The sequence below is a fragment of the Pseudophryne corroboree genome, chromosome 2 (assembly GCF_028390025.1).
Source record: "Pseudophryne corroboree isolate aPseCor3 chromosome 2, aPseCor3.hap2, whole genome shotgun sequence".
Taxonomy (NCBI): domain Eukaryota; kingdom Metazoa; phylum Chordata; class Amphibia; order Anura; family Myobatrachidae; genus Pseudophryne; species Pseudophryne corroboree.
In genome coordinates, this window is record NC_086445.1 from 831,530,606 (window position 1) to 831,549,823 (window position 19,218).

The 19,218-nt window shown below is 43.0% G+C and overlaps 1 protein-coding gene across 10 annotated transcripts in view; it reads left to right on the top strand.

Moving 5' to 3' along the window:
- CDKL5 (cyclin dependent kinase like 5) overlaps window positions 1-19,218 on the top strand; it is an 850,075-nt gene that overhangs the window by 684,526 nt on the left and 146,331 nt on the right. For all 10 annotated transcript variants that reach the window (XM_063955716.1, XM_063955713.1, XM_063955718.1 and 7 more), the window contains one exon: window positions 3,161-3,350. In XM_063955716.1, coding sequence (XP_063811786.1) covers window positions 3,161-3,350 — 190 coding nt within the window. The remainder of the gene's footprint in view (window positions 1-3,160; window positions 3,351-19,218) is intronic.

The window sequence follows — 19,218 nt, forward strand, 5'->3', positions numbered from 1 at the left end:
TCAGGCTAGGAAGGGAGTTACGTCTAAATATTACCATCGAATTTGGAAAAATATGTGTCTTGGTGTCAATCCAAGAAGTTTCCAACGGTGGAGTTTCAACTGGGACGGTTTCTCCTCTTTCGACAGGCAGGTAAGGATGTGGGCTTGCGCTTGGGCTCCATAAAAGTCCAGATTTCGGCCTTGTCCATTTTCTTCCAGAAACAATTGGCTGCCCTCCCTGAGGTTCAGACATTCTTGAAAGGGGTTCTGCACATCCAACCACCCTTTGTGCCTCCTATGGCACCTTGCGATTTTAATGTGGTGCTGCAGTTCCTGCAATCGGATTGGTTCGAACCTTTGCAGGAGGTGGACGTCAAGTTTCTTACTTGGAAGGCAGTCACACTGTTGGCATTGGCATCTGCTAGACGTGTGTCAGAATTAGGGGCGTTGTCATGAAAGAGCCCCTATTTGATTTTCCATGAAGATAGGGCTAAGCTCAGAACGCGTCAGCAGTTTCTTCCAAAGGTTGTGTCGGCTTTTCATATCAACCAACCTATTGTGGTGCCAGTGGCTACTGACTCCCCAATTACTTCAGAGTCCTTGGCAGTGGGGAGGGCTTTGAAGATTTATGTGAAGAGAACCTCCCGCCCAGCCCCCTTCAGCCCCCTCCCGCCCAGCGACCGCCTCTGTCTCAGAGGCGATCGCTGGGCACCAATGACTGCCAGGCGCACTGTGGCGCCGGCGCATGTGCAGTTCCGACCTGCAGCGAGCGATCGGGTCGGAATGACCCCCAAGGTTGGGTGTCCTGCTTCTAAGCATGCTTATTCTACGGCAGGCTTGCCGTGTCCAAAATCTGTTAAGGCCCACTCTACTCGTAAAGTGGGTTCTGCCTGGGCGGATGCCCGGGGTGTCTCGGCTTTACAGCTTTGCCGAGCAGCTACTTCGTCTGGGTCGAACAAGTTCTACAAGTTCGATACTTTGGCCTCTGAGGACCTAAAGTTTGGTCAGTCTGTTCTGCAAGAACCTCAGCACGCTCCCTCCCGTTCTAGGAGCTTTGGTACATGCCCATGGTACTAAATGGACCCCAGCATCCTCAATGATGTAAGAGAAAATAGGATTTTAATTACATGCCGGTAAATCCTTTTCTTGTAGTCCATAGAGGATGCTGGGCGCCCGCCCAGTTCTTCGTATTCCTGCTTTGTTACTTGGTTCAGTATTGTTATTTCAGCCGTCGCTGAATTGTTCCAAGTTGGTTAGCTTGGCTTTCCTTTTTGTTATGTGTGAGCTGGTGTGAATCTCACCACTATCTGTGTATTTCCTTCTCTCGATGTATGTCCGTCTCCTCGGGCACAGTTTCTAGACTGAGTCTGGTAGGAGAGGCATAGAGGGAGGAGCCAGCCCACACTATTAAACTCTTAAAGTGCCAGTGGCTCCCAAAGGACCCGTCTATAGCCCATGGTACTAAATGGACCCCAGCATCCTCTATGGACTACGAGAAAAGGATTTACCGGTAGGTAATTAAAATCCTATTATATACAAATATATACCCAAAAGAAACAGGAATCATGTTCTAGAGGGTGGGGAGACTTGTAATACGGGCTTTTGTCACTAGGTGATTGTTTGCAGAACCCTTCTGAGCCAGTATCCCCGCTGGTGTTGCAGGGGAAGGTAGTGTTTGACAGCAGCGATTTTTGTTTTCCAACAAGTTAGTCACTCTCTTGCCTATTTTTGTGATGGCTGGTTCACACGAACAATGTGCTGCTGTGAAGTTTTGTTTCATTTTGGGGCAAAATGCAGCAGAAATGGTTGGTTTGCTACAATCAGTTTACAAGGAAGCTGCCATGAGTAAAACATTAATTTCCGCATGGTTCTCCCGTTTCAAACAAGATTAAATGTCTAATGAGGATCAACCTCGTTCCGGACGTCCTTCGACTGCCAAAACTGAAAAAAATGTGACGAAAATTCGTCTAGCCGTTCTGGTAGAACCCCGTTGGACCATTGATGAACTCATGGAGTTGACTGGGATTTAATGGAGTTCCTGTCAGCAAATTTTAACCGAGGACTTGGGCATGAAACGATTTGCAGCAAAATTTGTGCCTCGTGTTCTCACCGTCTGGCTTCGTGCCATGCTTTGAAGGGACACTTGGAAGCAGACCCTGATTTTTACCCAAAATCATAACAGGAGATGAATCTTGGTGTTATGGTTACAATCCAGAAACAAAACAGCAATCTAGTTACTGGAAAACTCCCACTTCTCCTCCCAAAAAAGCATGACAAGTGAAGTCAACTGTGAAAACAATGCTCATTTGTTTCTTTGATGTGAGAGGGATCGTGCACTCACAATTTGTACCCCAGGGTCAAACTGTCTACCAAAGATTTTATTTGGAAGTTTTGAAAAAGGTTGCGTCACGATTTGAGGAAAAAACATCCGATTTGTGGCGAACAGGTGACTCACTGGCGTTTTATGGGTGCAGTGTGTGAGATGCACACGGGCCCCTGGGTCCGGGGTTGCCCACACCTCACACATTGCTGCAATGTTCTTTTAATACTTACCTTTCTGGAGTCCCTCGACGGGCGCGCGCAAAGGAGCCATAGGAGCCGCAGCAAAAATCTCACCCAAAATGGCCACTGTGCATGCGCAGTACGAAACGAGTCTGCACACAGGCCCCCTCCTCATAAAACAACATGACACCTTTGCCTCACCCACCGTATTAACCTGATCTCGCACCGTGCGATTCTTTTTTATTTCCTCAGATGAAAAGGGACTTTAAAGGAAAACTTTTTTGCTGACAGTTGAAGAGGTGAAACAAAAAACGGCAAAAGTACTTAATGGCACAAACGAAGATAAGTTTAAAAGATGTTTTGAGCAATGGAAAAAAATCTGACTGTATGGATCCCGACTGATGGGGTACCTTGGGGCACATGCCTAATCTATATTAAATTACATTTTAAATATGACTTTTTCCACACTGTTCCCAGCATTAAGGTCATGTTTAGCAGCACTCCTCATAGTGACTGTAGGAAGTCGCTGTGTGAATAACATCATTGCTAAGCTGCAGTAATTGTTTCCTTTTTTCCTCTTTACAATCAGGGTTTTTTTAAGCTTGAAATAATTAAGACCCAATGTTCCAGGACATTTATAGATTTTTACATGTTTTTATGTTCCCTTATCTTTATTTAGGGCTCCATATGGAAAGGCTGTTGACATGTGGTCTGTAGGCTGTATCCTTGGAGAGCTGAGTGATGGCCAGCCACTTTTTCCTGGAGAAAGTGAAATAGATCAGCTTTTTACAATCCAGAGGGTGCTAGGACCTCTTCCATCAGAGCAGATGAAGCTGTTTTACAGCAACCCTCGTTTCCATGGGATGCGGGTGAGTACAGACTGAGTACAGTGTTCTGAAATGTCATAGAACGGGAGATGACTGTTTATCTGATTCCCTTATTATGCTGATTTATGAATTACATTTCAAGCTGATTTTATAGAATGCTGTACAAATTACCCTGACGGGTGTAGTATGGTATGCCGGCTGTCGGGGTCCCTGCGCACAGCATACAACCGCCGGAATCCCGACCACCGGCATACCGACAGCGTGGAGAGTGCAAATGAGCCCCTTGTGGGCTCGCTGCGCTTGCCACAATGCACTCGCCACGCTGCGGGTACAGTGGCGCGCTACAACACGCTATCTATTCTCCCTCCAGCGGGGTCATGGACTCCCAAGAGGGAGAAACGGTGTTGGTATGCCGGCTATCGGGTTTCCGGCGCCGATATACTGTGCGCCGGGACCCCGACAGCCGGCAAACTGAAGACCACCCACCCTGACTGTTGCCTTTTCTAAGACTGCTGAGATACACAGGATTTCCAGTTGAGATTTTCCAGTACATACTGTAATTGGATAATTATGTTTTGCAGACTGATTGCATATAACTGTTTTATGATATTTGGAATATGTTTATATGTTTATTTGATCATTTTTGCAGGTATTTACTGGGCAATATTTTATATGTTTCTCCTTGATGCCAGGCAGGGTGGGCGCAACACAGTGATGATGTCATCATTGTTTCGAAACACATCCTCCTATCTTGCACCCTATCTTCTGAATCTGGCTATCATATAATTTGGAAAATGAAAACACATCATACTAAGGCAGTGATAGGCAATTTGATACACATCAGCCACTGAAGTTTATCATGGTGTCTATCACAGCCTTAATACATACTACTATAACACTTTGTTGTTTAAGAATGTACAGAATTTCTTTTTGTCATATGAATGACCAAGACCAAACACATTTGTTTACAAAGTTTGTAAATTTTATAGAATACTCTACTAAAGCTGGGATACCGGTACACCCTGGGGGTTTGCTACGTTCAAATTGGGGGTGCGAGGCATTCCGGTGCCACAGTCTCTTACTCTTACACTTTTACTTGTACAGTTAGCAGAGAGCGCTCTGAAGGTTCTTGTGCCATTTGCAACCAGCTACTTGTGCGAAGCAGGTTATTCAACACTCATGCATATCAAAACAAAGGCCATTAACCGTTTGGATGAAAGTGATGAGATGCGTATGACTGTTTAGAAAATAGAATCTCATTTCAACATTGAAAACAGTTATGCCGCCTGCACACGGTGCGATGCAGGCTAACGGCTGATACTTACTTTAATGTGGCCAGAGGCATGAACCTCCGATATAGTCAATATTGGCCCTGCCTGCACACTCTATTTTTCCTTGCGATGCCGATCCCGTGAGACCACGCATCCACATCACAAGGAGTTTCCACACGGAGTTATATGCACTGTGTTTTCTACCGATATGGACTATATAGTCCATATCGATAGATATATTGCACCGTGTGTAGGCCCCTTTACTTCCAATGTATCTGGTTGAAGTATCTCTTATTGTATTTTTTGGGGTAAATAAACTTATGAAGTTATTATTGTAATATTAATATTCCATCCTGCATTTAATTAGGAGGATGGGTGATCGTTCAGGTTTTGTATATGCAGATTTAGAAAGGGATTTAGGGGGACATTTACTAAGCAGTGATAAGAGCGGAGAAGTGAGCAAGTGGAGAAGTTGCCCCATTAACCAATCAGCAGCTCTGTATAATTTTATAGTATGCAAATTATAGCTGTTACTTCAGTGCTGATTGGTTGCCATGGGCACTTCTCCACTGGCTCACTTCTCCGCTCTTATCACTGCTTAGTAAATGTCCCCCTTAGTTTTTTTTTCTTTGTAAATTGTTCATTGAGGTTGGGATAGATGCTTTTTCAGTTTGGATTTTAGGATGGTAGGTGTAACCTCCCATGAGGTTTATGTCCTATGGATTTATTTACGTAATTTTCTTCACAAAATTATCATTATCATCAGGAAAACTGAAGAGGCATTTAAAAAGGTTAAGAACCTGAACCACTGTATTAGTGTACTGCTTACCATGAGTTATATGATTATTTACATTAAGAACTACCGATCGGTGATCCAAAAGTAATTTTCTCAATATACAACTTTTTTCAGTTTTACATATATTTTTTTAAATACAGTTGATATATTTATTTATTTTGTAAGAAATGAAAATAGGTCACACCTCATCTGATACACCAAAGATTATAAGCCCCAAAATATAGGGCCTAATTCAGACCTGATCGTTGCTGTGCGTTTTTGCAGAGGTCTGCAATCAGATAGCCGCCGCCCATACAGAGTGAAAACCCGTCCCGTGTAAGTGTGCGAATGCATGTGTACACCGTGCGACAACTTTGCCAGACAGCGGACATCTGCAAATCCGTTCGCAACTCACTCACCGTCGAATGATTTTTTGAGTCTATGCAGCCTGTGTGTAGTCCAGGACTTACTCCTACAGTGCGATACAAACAAGCTGATCAGGGCCGGAGCTGATGTCACACACCCTCCCAGAAAACTCTTGGGCATGTCTGCGTTTTTCCTGACACTCCCAGAAAACGGGCAGTTACCACCCTCAAATGCCCGCTTCCTGTCATTCACCTTGCGTATGCCTAGCGATCAAAATTTTCCCACCATTCTGTCGCTGTTTGGCGCCGTGCCTGCTCATTGGGGTGCAGTCATTCAATTATTGGCCGCTGTGTGATTTTGCACAACAGCAATCAGGTCTGAATCGGGCCCATTATTTGCATGTTGCTAAGAGACAAAACTTTATTATTTGCATTATTTTCCAATTATTGCATTCAAAGTTGCACTGACTTAGATCACCATGTAGCTACAGTAGTTAGAGTATTAGAATACTCACATTAGGGATGGCTATCAGTGGGCTGTCCATTGATCGTTACCATCGATGACACCATCGCCGATAACCATCAATGGCACATTAACCATCTATGGCGAACTATCGATGGTTTCACCACTTGATGGCCACTTCTGAAACGTGCAGGCTGGGCCGCGGGTCAATAAAAAACTGGAGGAGCGGCTTAGTGGGTGTTGGGGGTGGAGCTATGCTCCGTGGACCAGCACCTTGTAAAAAAAATAAAAACAAAAATATTTGTTTATGCTGTGTCATCGATGGAAGGAAACCATCTGGTTCTCTCCCATTGATGGCAAAAGCATTCGACATCGGCCATAAACCATCGATGATTATGAATCATCGATGGTTGATGGCTATCCCTAGCTCACATAGCTAGATCAACCACTATCATGGCATTCCAGGTGGGGAATTTCAATCAGCAGTGAGGTGCCTGGCGATTTACATTTCTGTGGAATTGAGAGTAATGGTTACTGGCAGATCCTTTAGCGGTGTGTAATGGAGGTCAGTCCACATGATGAATAACTTATCCAACTTTTGGTTTATTAACCAGGCAGAAAAGGTTGCAGGGCAACACAGTGTCAAATCACAGGAACATGCAGGCATTTACAAAGGTTTATGGAGGTACTCAAAACCGCTATATAATGTAAGCAGCTGTTGCAGCGATATAGTAGTACGCCAGTAGTGGAGGTGCAATATGTATTTTGGATATATTGCCCAGCGGTGGGGACATAGGCCCTCATTCCGAGTTGATCGCTAAGTTTTTCGGTCGCACAACATATTCGCAAAGTTGCGTTAATGTAGTAAATTTGCGAACCTCCGCCCTCAACGTATTTTTGCAAATTCGCACGCAGTATTACACAAAGTGGGCGTACGCCAAATGACATCGCAGTAATGCGAAACCATCGCAGCATTGCGAAACCATCGCAATAACACATACTTAATCGTAAAAATACTAAGTTTGAGTAGATTTACACATTTTACCGTAAAAGTGCACACTTTTAAGGTAAAACGCACAAAAATGTTTTTTTTGGCTATTAAGTGAAATTACACCTTTCCTTTTAAAGTCCACAAGCCCTTTTCAATTACGAACCCAATTAGTGTAATGATTGATAATGTTCCTAAACAATTAAGTCTGAAAAAAAAAACCAGATTAACACTTTGTTGCCATAATTGCCCATCAACATGTAAAAGTGTAAAATAGTTTTTTTTTTTTTTTCACTTTTTTTTTTTTTAAAAGGTGTTGTTTGTGAATGAAGGTTTTTACATGTTTCTTAACACAATAATCTCCTGTTTTTTTTTTGTAAAAATGTAACGTTAGATGTGTGTAATGTTTTTTGCAAACAAATTCTGCCTGCCAATCTGCTGATCCTTTTTTGCATTAATAAACACAACACCCGGTTAACTTTAATCAACTTTTTTATTTTATTTTTGGTTAATAATTTTTTTTTTTTTTTAAACAAATAATCAAAATCAAGCAAATTTTTGCAATTGGTCAACACAATTCATTATTCCTTGCAGGTGTAGGCGCATGGTGTAAAGAATCCCGGATAAACTTGTTGGATCTCCAACTGCAACATCTGAAATTAAGATGCAACACAAACATTAATAACTTAATTACATTACTTATTATCCAAGCAAGGCGCAAAGCACACTTAAATGCTGGCATGTCCAAACTGCTGGACTCCAGCTGTTGTGAAACTACATATACCAGCATGCCTTTACACAGTTTTGTGGTCAGGGAATGGCAAAGCTGTGTCAGGGCATGCTGGGATGTGTAGTTTCTCAACAGTTGGAGTGCCGCAGTTTGGACAGGCCTGCTTTAATGGCAAAGTTACTACATCCTGGCTGTTTTATGGTACAATCATTAGCAGAACACACAAGCCTGCTCAGCCTTTTTATCAGATTTTAAAGTGTTCCAGACCATGTGTTAAATTTACTACTATGTGAGTTATATTTAAGATGGAACGTTGCCCATAGCAATCAAGCAAAAATATGATTATTATATTGTAGAAGTGGATGCCAATTTTTAAAGTATAATCTTATTGGTTGCTATGTCCGACATCCCATGTTAAAGATAACTACCATCTTCGTCAATGTTACACCATGTTGGCATTCATTCCCATTTGTTGTTTTATTTGTATTTTATTTTTAGGGGGTTGGTCCTGCATCATCACACTGCATATCCACATCTTCAGAAGGCCAACATATCATAGCATTCCCACACTCCCTGAAAGCTGCCCTTACTAAATAAGTGCAAACAGGTTTGACTAGAACAATTAGTAATTTTGAGAATGTAACTTTCACACAAAAAAACAGTGTGTCATTAGGCTGCATAACAAAGTGAAGCATGTGATTTGTAAGTGTAAATATTCAGACTACACAGGCCCAAGTGTAAAAGGCAAACAACATACTAAACTCCACTCAGGTCTAACTGTTTACCAGAAAAACTAACACATATAAACCCTGTTCTCCTGGCAACCCTGGCTACCTAATGAGTGTCAACCTAGAGTGGACACACAAAACATTGCACACATACACACTGTACATATAATGACACTCACAAATATGTAAAGGCAACATGTACACCATGATGAAATTTTCAAATATTTGTCCAGGGTCCAAGAATTCAAACAGTACAACACTGCATGTTTTGACATTGTAAGTGTAAGTGGGTAATCATTTTTTTCATTATAAAACAAAACTTACTTTCCACGGCAACCTCAAGACTCCCGGACCGGTCTGCAGGGGCTTCCTCTGCCCATTCACTGGGTGGGGATGTTGGCTGGATGGGGGAAGGTGGCTGGATGGGGGAAGGAGGAGGGATTGGGGAAGGAGGAGGGATTGGGGAAGGAGGAGGGATTGGGGCAGGAGGCTGGATGGGGGAAGGAGGCTGGATTTGGTTGCCAATTTCAGAGGGGGGGTCTGATTGAGAGGGCGAGGGGGGCGGAGAGAAAGTTAAGGCAATAGAGGGTGTGGGGGGTTCAGATTGGGATGTAGAATTAGAAGGAGAAGGGGTATGGGAAGGAGGAGAAGGGGTCCCAGAAAGAGATGGAGAGGTGTGGTGAGAAGGGAAATGGAAAGTGGAGTGGGCCAGGGAAGCTGATGGGGCCTGGGAAGCTGAGGTGGACTGGGAAGATGAGGTGGACTGGGAAGCTGAGGGGGACTGGGAAGCTGAGGGGGACTGGGAAGCTGAGGGGGACTGTGAAGGGGAGGGGGAGTGAGAAGGGGAGGGGGAGTGAGAAGGGGAGGGGGAGTGTGAAGGTGAGGGGGAGTGGGAAGGGGAAGGGGGTGGTGAGTTTTGCCGTTGTTGTTGTCCTAGAATGATAATTGTGTACAAATTTTGTAAACATGAGAAATTACATAGTAATCAATTTCTTTTCTCAATGTTCTGTTCAATGTTAAATGCTTTTTTTTTTGTAATAGCAAAGCAAACATGTTAAGATCCTCTTCATGTTGGCCACAGCAAACAAAATGAGTCCAAATTTTTACTTTGAAGCTCATTCCTTCATCTAGTCAATTGAGTCATAGTGATTGGTCTAGGCAACATCACCAGATTACTATTCCAGGAACCTTATTATATAGCCAGCACTGATCAAGTTTTTTGGTTCTTTTTCCTGCCTGCTTCTTATTTGTTTGAAACATGCACTTGTTTGGTGTTACTTTGCTACAGTCAGTACTGTTTTCCCTAACCACACACAGTGTCATAATTTCCAAAAAAGGACACAGCAGGTTGCAATTAGCCTACCATTTACTGTAAAATGATTGAAATTCCAAGGGGATTACAGCAGGAATTTCGTTTGCAATTGGCCAAAAGCATGTGCACTGCAGGGGTGGCAGATATAACATGTGCAGAGAGAGTTAGATTTTGTTGGTTTGTGTAATTATGGGCAGGGTAAATACATGCTGCTTTATTTTAACAATGCAAATTTATATGCAGATTTAACATACCCCACCCAAAAATTACTCTCTCTGCACATGTTACATATGCTTCCCCTGCAGTGCACATTGTATTGAACAATTGAACCATAAATTCCGGAAGCCCTAAACTTGGAAAATCACCCATTAGCACAATTTTGACCCAAAACATTATGTAAGGTAACTTACTTCGTGTATGCAGAGCCCGAATTTGCTGGCGGATCTCCGCCAACAAATCTGGAGTCCTCCTACGGAGATCACTCCACCTCCTTTCTAGCTGGATGATTGTCCGCCTGCTGCGGACGCGAGTCCGCAGCAGGCGGCGGACCTCCGCGTAGGCCTCGCGCTTCACCCGATTGGGGATGAAGCGGCCTACGCGGCGGTCCATCACCGCAACCAGCACGCGGAGCTCCCGCCTGGTGAACGGTGCTGCACGCATCATGGCAATGGCGTTTTCCTTATTTGGGCATATATTTATAGTGTCTGTTAGCATGTGATTGGTCAAAAATCTATGTTGTCATTTCTAATAACTTTATTGATCTTTGCAATGCTGTGAAGAGCAGAGTGTTATTTGGCACGAGCGGAAATTCGCATTAGCAGAAGCGAAAATGTTTAGAACACAAATTTAAGAAAACAACACACAGAGACACAGACTTTAGATAAAATTACTATACATATCTGTGTACTCACCACAGTTCGTGTGATCATTCAGCTGGACAGTCACAAAGTGTGAAACATTGAGTATCATTTGTTTGTGTGTTTGGTTACATAATCAGGATTTGAGGATATAAAATAAATAAGGACACTATTTATTAACATTACAGTATTTAAATTTCTAAATAAACATTGTAAGCTTAACGTGTTTTTGGTTTTTGTTAAAAAAATCAATTACCCATTCCAACACAACAAAAGCCTTACCCAATCACTTTACAAGATCATACAAAATGCAATCATGGTTTAAAAAACATAAGCATACTGTGTTGTATTATTTCTGCAAATATAAAATATAAAAACACTATACCTGAAATATTCTGCAACAATTCTTGCCCTCACTTGGCTCCCCCTCCGTGTCACACTCCCCCCACCGAAGCGTGGACCAACCCCTGGCTCCTCATCAGGCAATTCCTCTGCCTGAGGAAGCTCTACACTACTCCTTACCGCGATATTATGTAGTATTGCGCACAGGACCACTATTTTACTTGCCATCTCCGGCGAATACATGATGTCGCCACCAGTGCGGTGGAGCACACGGAACCGCCCTTTAAGGACACCAATTGTGCGCTCCACCAGCTGCCTAGTGGCAGTAAGCGCGGAGTTAAATGCCATCTGTGGTCCTGGCCTGGGATTACGGTAAGGAGTCATGAGCCAGGGGGTGCAAGGATATCCACGGTCTCCTGTTGGTAGATAATCCAATATTTCAAAATAGTATATTTGTCAAGTTATTTTTGTTTGTTTCAAAAATTAAAGCAAAAACTCACCCAATAACCACATGTCTGCTCGTTGACTTGATCTTAATCTCTGCCATATCCCTGATTGTCTAATGACATATGCATCATGGGAACTTCCAGTAAACTTTGCATTCAGGGAAAGGATCTGGAAGGATGGCCCACAAACAACCATTACATTCAGAGAATGAAACAGTTTCCTGTTTCTAAAAATTTCTTCATTATGTCTTGGTGGCTGAATAGCAACATGTGTGCCATCCACAACCCCAATAACATGTGGGAAGCGACTACCACCTTCCGCAAATTGCCGCTTCACCACATCTAGGGCACCAACATCCAAAGGCATATCAATGAACTGCTTCACCCGCTTTAGGAAAGCCTGGCAGACACGCCGCAGGACCTTACTGAACTGGCCCTGCGACATGCCAACCAGGTCTCCCACAACATGCTGATATGAGGCTGTAGCCAAAAAATGTAACACTGCAAGGAATTGTGTCAATGGTGGTATTGCTGTAGGATACCGAATTTCAGACTCCAGATCACTCTCTATTATGGAGAGAGTGTCTAGGATTAGATGTGGTGGCAGCCGGTATCTACGCACCACCACATCATCTGGCATCCCAAAAAGTAGGACACGGGTTCGGAAAATTGGTGGCCTAGCACGCCTCCGTTGCCTTGGTTGATGAGGAGCCGGCTGTGGTTGTGGGGCTTGCGGTTGGGGTGGGAGTGCTGGCGTGGGTTGGGGAGGTAGGGCTTCTGCTGCAATATATATTGACATCACACACTTTTTAAAAAAAAACAAAAACAAAGATGAAGAATACAAAACTAAAGTTTGTCAAATATACTACAATAAAATGCTTTGACAAATGTGGTGTCAACTTACTGCAGGAGCGTACATTTTTTCTGTGTTGAATTCATGTCCAAAATGTAAAACAATTTTGCAAATAAAAAATAAAGAACAAATTTAATTAAAAATACATATGTTATTTTTACAATTCCCAAAAAAAATTTTTGGGTACATTTCTCTGCATAAAAAACTTCACAAACACCAATAAAAAACCACAAACCAAAAAAAATAGGCATTTAGTAGCTAGACCAGGAAAGACAAACACTACTTTGCAGATCAATCCTGGTAAAAAAAAATTTGGTTTAGCCAAAAGGAAAAAAAACATAAGCTCAACAATTTTAAAAAACACAAACAGGCACCAACACAGGCCAAGGACACTTACCTGCTCAAAAAGAAATGAAAACTTGGTGTTCCCTAGCACACCAATCGAAAGAAATATCAAAGGGTTATATGACCCAAAAACAAGCACCTACAAGAGAACACAAATGATAGTCACAAATAACATACAGACCATTAAAACAAACAGCCACCAATACAGGCCAAGGACACTTACCTGCTCAAAAAGAAATGAAAACTTGGTGTTCCCTAGCACACCAATCCAAAGAAATATCAAAGGGTTATATGACCCAAAAACAAGCACCTACAAGAGAACACAAATGATAGTCACAAATAACATACAGACCATTAAAACAAACAGCCACCAATACAGGCCAAGGACACTTACCTGCTCAAAAAGAAATGAAAACTTGGTGTTCCCTAGCACACCAATCGAAAGAAATATCAAAGGGTTATATGACCCAAAAACAAGCACCTACAAGAGAACACAAATGATAGTCACAAATAACATACAGACCATTAAAACAAACAGCCACCAATACAGGCCAAGGACACTTACCTGCTCAAAAAGAAATGAAAACTTGGTGTTCCCTAGCACACCAATCGAAAGAAATATCAAAGGGTTATATGACTCAAAAACAAGCACCTACAAGAGAACACAAATGATAGTCACAAATAACATACAGACCATTAAAACAAACAGCCACCAATACAGGCCAAGGACACTTACCTGCTCAAAAAGAAATGAAAACTTGGTGTTCCCTAGCACACCAATCCAAAGAAATATCAAAGGGTTATATGACCCAAAAACAAGCACCTACAAGAGAACACAAATGATAGTCACAAATAACATACAGACCATTAAAACAAACAGCCACCAATACAGGCCAAGGACACTTACCTGCTCAAAAAGAAATGAAAACTTGGTGTTCCCTAGCACACCAATCCAAAGAAATATCAAAGGGTTATATGACCCAAAAACAAGCACCTACAAGAGAACACAAATGATAGTCACAAATAACATACAGACCATTAAAACAAACAGCCACCAATACAGGCCAAGGACACTTACCTGCTCAAAAAGAAATGAAAACTTGGTGTTCCCTAGCACACCAATCGAAAGAAATATCAAAGGGTTATATGACCCAAAAACAAGCACCTACAAGAGAACACAAATGATAGTCACAAATAACATACAGACCATTAAAACAAACAGCCACCAATACAGGCCAAGGACACTTACCTGCTCAAAAAGAAATGAAAACTTGGTGTTCCCTAGCACACCAATCGAAAGAAATATCAAAGGGTTATATGACCCAAAAACAAGCACCTACAAGAGAACACAAATGATAGTCACAAATAACATACAGACCATTAAAACAAACAGCCACCAATACAGGCCAAGGACACTTACCTGCTCAAAAAGAAATGAAAACTTGGTGTTCCCTAGCACACCAATCGAAAGAAATATCAAAGGGTTATATGACCCAAAAACAAGCACCTACAAGAGAACACAAATGATAGTCACAAATAACATACAGACCATTAAAACAAACAGCCACCAATACAGGCCAAGGACACTTACCTGCTCAAAAAGAAATGAAAACTTGGTGTTCCCTAGCACACCAATCCAAAGAAATATCAAAGGGTTATATGACCCAAAAACAAGCACCTACAAGAGAACACAAATGATAGTCACAAATAACATACAGACCATTAAAACAAACAGCCACCAATACAGGCCAAGGACACTTACCTGCTCAAAAAGAAATGAAAACTTGGTGTTCCCTAGCACACCAATCCAAAGAAATATCAAAGGGTTATATGACCCAAAAACAAGCACCTACAAGAGAACACAAATGATAGTCACAAATAACATACAGACCATTAAAACAAACAGCCACCAATACAGGCCAAGGACACTTACCTGCTCAAAAAGAAATGAAAACTTGGTGTTCCCTAGCACACCAATCCAAAGAAATATCAAAGGGTTATATGACCCAAAAACAAGCACCTACAAGAGAACACAAATGATAGTCACAAATAATAAGCACAGGTTTATTTTCACAAATGGACTTGCCAAATATATATGGGATTAAATAATTTAACAAAAAAACATTAATAAAACACTTTGACTTCCAAAAATTAACAATAACATTTCCACAATACTCACAAACGAAAAATTGCATAAAAAATGCAACACTGTCTATATTCCAAACGCAAACGAAAGGACAAAGGTATGCTTGACAATTACTCACTCTGCAAATTCCACTAGCACCTTCACGCACAAGCCAACAAACAAATGAAACTCCAAACTACCTACACTCACAGCGTGCAAACTCGGCCCTTAAATAAGCAGTGCAATCATTCACCAGATTAATAGTGTACACCTGTGTGAATTAACGATTCGCACGTAGGTATATAAGCGCACACACCTCGGCATACACACATCACAAACATGGCTTCTCGTGAGCAAATCGCAGCAGAGCTAGACCGCATTGCAGAGCAGCAGATGGCATTGCAGAAACAACGCTTAGAGTGGCAAAGGCGCTTGTTAGAATCCGCCTCTGCGGATGTTGAGGCAGGACCTAGTACTCTGCAAATTTCTGCTTCTGAACCTCAACAATTGAGTGGGGATACCCTGCCACACACACATAGTGAGCAAACTGAGGGAGAATTGACTTTAGCCACACAAACACAGCAGACAGAAGCTGCTAGTGAGGAGGAAGATGGAGATGACCAACCAGAAGAAACCTCACAGGCTACCTCCAGACGGAAAAAAAGACAGCCTGCATTCACTAAGAGGGAGTTGCGTGTCTTGGTCACGCAGGCCATGGCCAAAATACATAGAGGGCCAAAAAACATGGGTGCTGCTTCAAAAGAACGCATCTGGAGAGACATCACAAAATCTGTGAATGAAGTTGGCTCTGTCGTCAGAACATCACAGGAAGTGAGACGACGGTAAGTGCATCTTGACAATCCATTTTCTGTGCTAAGTTGATCAAAAAATATAGTTACATATCATGTTCTGTCTAGCAAACACAAGCAGGACATGTGTGCTATATATTTTCTACAACCAATAATAATACTCAACTTTGTCCCTCTTTCACAATACATATGTAGGTGGGCCGACTTCAAATCCCGCCTGAAGGCAAAGAGGGCTGCGGAGTGGAATGCCTCAAGGGCTACAGGGGGTGGACCACCTGTCGCTGTGGAGTATACTGACTTGGAGGAGATGGCGATGGACTGTGTCAGTTATGAGGAGGGCCAAGGGGTGTCTCATATGGACACGGACCTGCCTGAGATTCTGACGGGACATGACTTGGAAGGTAAGTTTACACATTTATTTGTCTGTAATTTGAACTGTATTTAGAATCTTTTACTAATTTATACTCCAACTTTTTCCCCACACATTCTTCTATTTGCTTGGCACAAAACACAGCACAGGGTGGTGAACAGTTTGAGTCACAGGCCGGTTATGTGGTTGAGGCTGAGGTGGAGGGACCTAGTGGGTCTGGCAGTGTGGGCCAACAAAACCCACCTATGCAGGTTCCTACTGGCCCCCCCACCCAACCCTCTGCTATCCCGGAGATCCTGCTTGAAATTGCTAGGTATGGTGAGAGCCTAAACACATTTCAAGACGGGGTCATCCGGGAGGTAAGCCAGATAGCTGTCCGGCTCACTGAGATCCGAACCTGTGTTGAGCAAGGTGTTGCTCAACTCTGCCAAGGTCTGGCAGAGATCAGGCAGGCCCAAGAACAACTGGCCTCCTCAAACCAAAGCCTTGCAAATAACATCTTGCAAGGGCTCCAGGCCATCGCTGTCTCCCTTGCCCACAGTGGCAGAGAGCCAACCACATCGGCTCCCTCCCCTGCCCCTGCCCAGGAAGAACAGGCCACTGGGCAGGCCCAACGAAGGTCACTCCGCAGACCAAGCAAAGAAGATCAGCCTCAGGCGGGGAGAAAAAGAAGAAAGTGATGTCTCTCCAGATGGGCAGCACCCATGTTTTTGTAGTTGCCTCTATGTTATTTTGGAGTTGGCTTGTGTGGCCAGAATGGATCACTCCCTCTTAGTGAAATGTCTTTTTTCTGTTTGGAGGAATTGTAGCCTGTGAGTTTCTTTGAACAAACAACAGAGCCATCTTCCTCTCACTAGTGTGCTGTGTATTGTTGTGTTTGTGTGGTGGATACTAATTCTTTTTCATTTGGTATCAAATTTGTGTGTGGCAGGGTGTGTAATATGTTTAATTTATGCATTTAAAAGATACTTTTGTCAGAAGCAGAAATTTGCAGAGTACTGAGTTCTGCTATATAATTATTGTCAGTGCCATCTGCTTGGTGCTTGGTCTATCTCTGCCTGTGAGACTCATGTGGAGCCATGTTTAAATGTTGTGTAATATTATTACCGTAATAAAAAAAAATTAATACAAATGTGTGCAATTTCTTGAAGGTAATGCATTAGCAAAATCTTAGTTACCAAAAGATTAGGTCAACATATAGACACTTGATGACCAATCTGCTAATTCTCCTTAAAATTATAAATATTTTTTTAAAAAAGGTATGCTTTGCACCACACTTTAATGTCCATATTAATAAAACAGACACGACAACTTGATTAAATATCTTTGGTCAACATGACATCATTGAAAACATTGACAGATATTATAAACATATATTATTGTGACTTTTCAAACTAAATCATTGGCCCTCATTCCGAGTTGTTCGCTCGTTCTTTTTCATCGCATCGCAGTGAAAATCCGCTTAGTACGCATGCGCAAAGTTCGCACTGCGACTGCGCCAAGTAACTTTACTATGAAGAAAGTATTTTTACTCACGGCTTTTTCTTCGCTCCGGCGATCGTAATGTGATTGACAGGAAATGGGTGTTACTGGGCGGAAACACGGCGTTTCAGGGGCGTGTGGCTGAAAACGCTACCGTTTCCGGAAAAAACGCAGGAGTGGCCGGAGAAACGGTGGGAGTGCCTGGGCGAACGCTGGGTGTGTTTGTGACGTCAACCAGGAACGACAAGCACTGAACTGATCGCACAGGCAGAGTAAGTCTGGAGCTACTCTGAAACTGCTAAGTAGTTAGTAATCGCAATATTGCGAATACATCGGTCGCAATTTTAAGAAGCTAAGATTCACTCCCAGTAGGCGGCGGCTTAGCGTGTGTAACTCTGCTAAATTCGCCTTGCGACCGATCAACTCGGAATGAGGGCCATAGTGTATGCTGCATTATGTGGGTGTTGGTTAATTGATAAGAATGTAGCAGAATTCTCTAACTTTATCTAAAAATGTAACTTGTTTGTATTTAGTAGTCTAACACACATTAAAACATTTCTACAAAATGCTTACACACCAAGGTAAACACAAATAACAACCTTATTTGACAGTGTGTGAGATTAATATGTGAGTAGAATAAACATGTAATGTGTGTTCAGTCAATTGGTGGTTGGTAACTTTCATGTGCTCAGTAATTAACAAGTAATTGGACATCAGATGAATGTGCTCTCCAATTAACTGCTAATTACTGCATACACACTTGTACCAGTACTTCGCAAATGTAGAGTAACTGCAGACCTACTCTGCTGCTGCGTGAATGTTGCTACGGTTTCCTATGTTAGTTTTAACAGCGACAATGTTTATTTGCGAAAACCACGCCCAGTGCTAGTTGCATACTCCCACACAGTACGCCCACTTTCACGCCCATGTCGGAGCATTGCGAAGTCTCGCCTCCGCCACGCCCACGCCACTCCTCGTTTTCGTTTGGCAGTTACGGCTTTTTTTTTCCTAAGTAATTTTGCACAGTTGTCGTACGTATGTCGTCGCGCATGCGTAATCACGCATTTGCGCATGCGCAGATACTTACATTTCGGACATTTGCGATGCGATGACTCTTAGCGATCAACTCGGAATGAGGGCCATAGTGTAATTGTGAAGTCTGTGCATGTTGCAGGAGAGACACTCAGTGGCACGTCCTTCCACAGTGGACAGCTCTCCATACTTGCCGACTTTCTGGCTGCTCTCTCCGGGAGAGAGCAGCCAGGTCGGCTCAGCAGCAGGGGGGCGGGCAGTGATGGGGAGTGCAGAGGGGGGCGGGCCAGAGGCGTGACAGAAGCGGAAAGGAGGCGTGACTGCGGGATCGCGTCACGTAAGCCCCCCCCCCCGCTGTGTAATGCCGCTATTACCGGCATTATACAGCAGGGGGCGTGGCTATAATGACGCGATTCAACAAGAATCGCGTCATCGCCTGCCCGGACCGCCCACTTTACTCGCTAAGTGGGCGACCGGGCAGTGGGGAACCCCTGAAATCGGGAGACTTGCCTGTTCATCCGGGGGGCCGGGAGGGTCACGGGAGAGTAGGCAAGTCTGCAGCTCTCCTCCAACTATAATAAGATTTCTCATTTTCGTTTGCATCCTGGAAGGTGCAA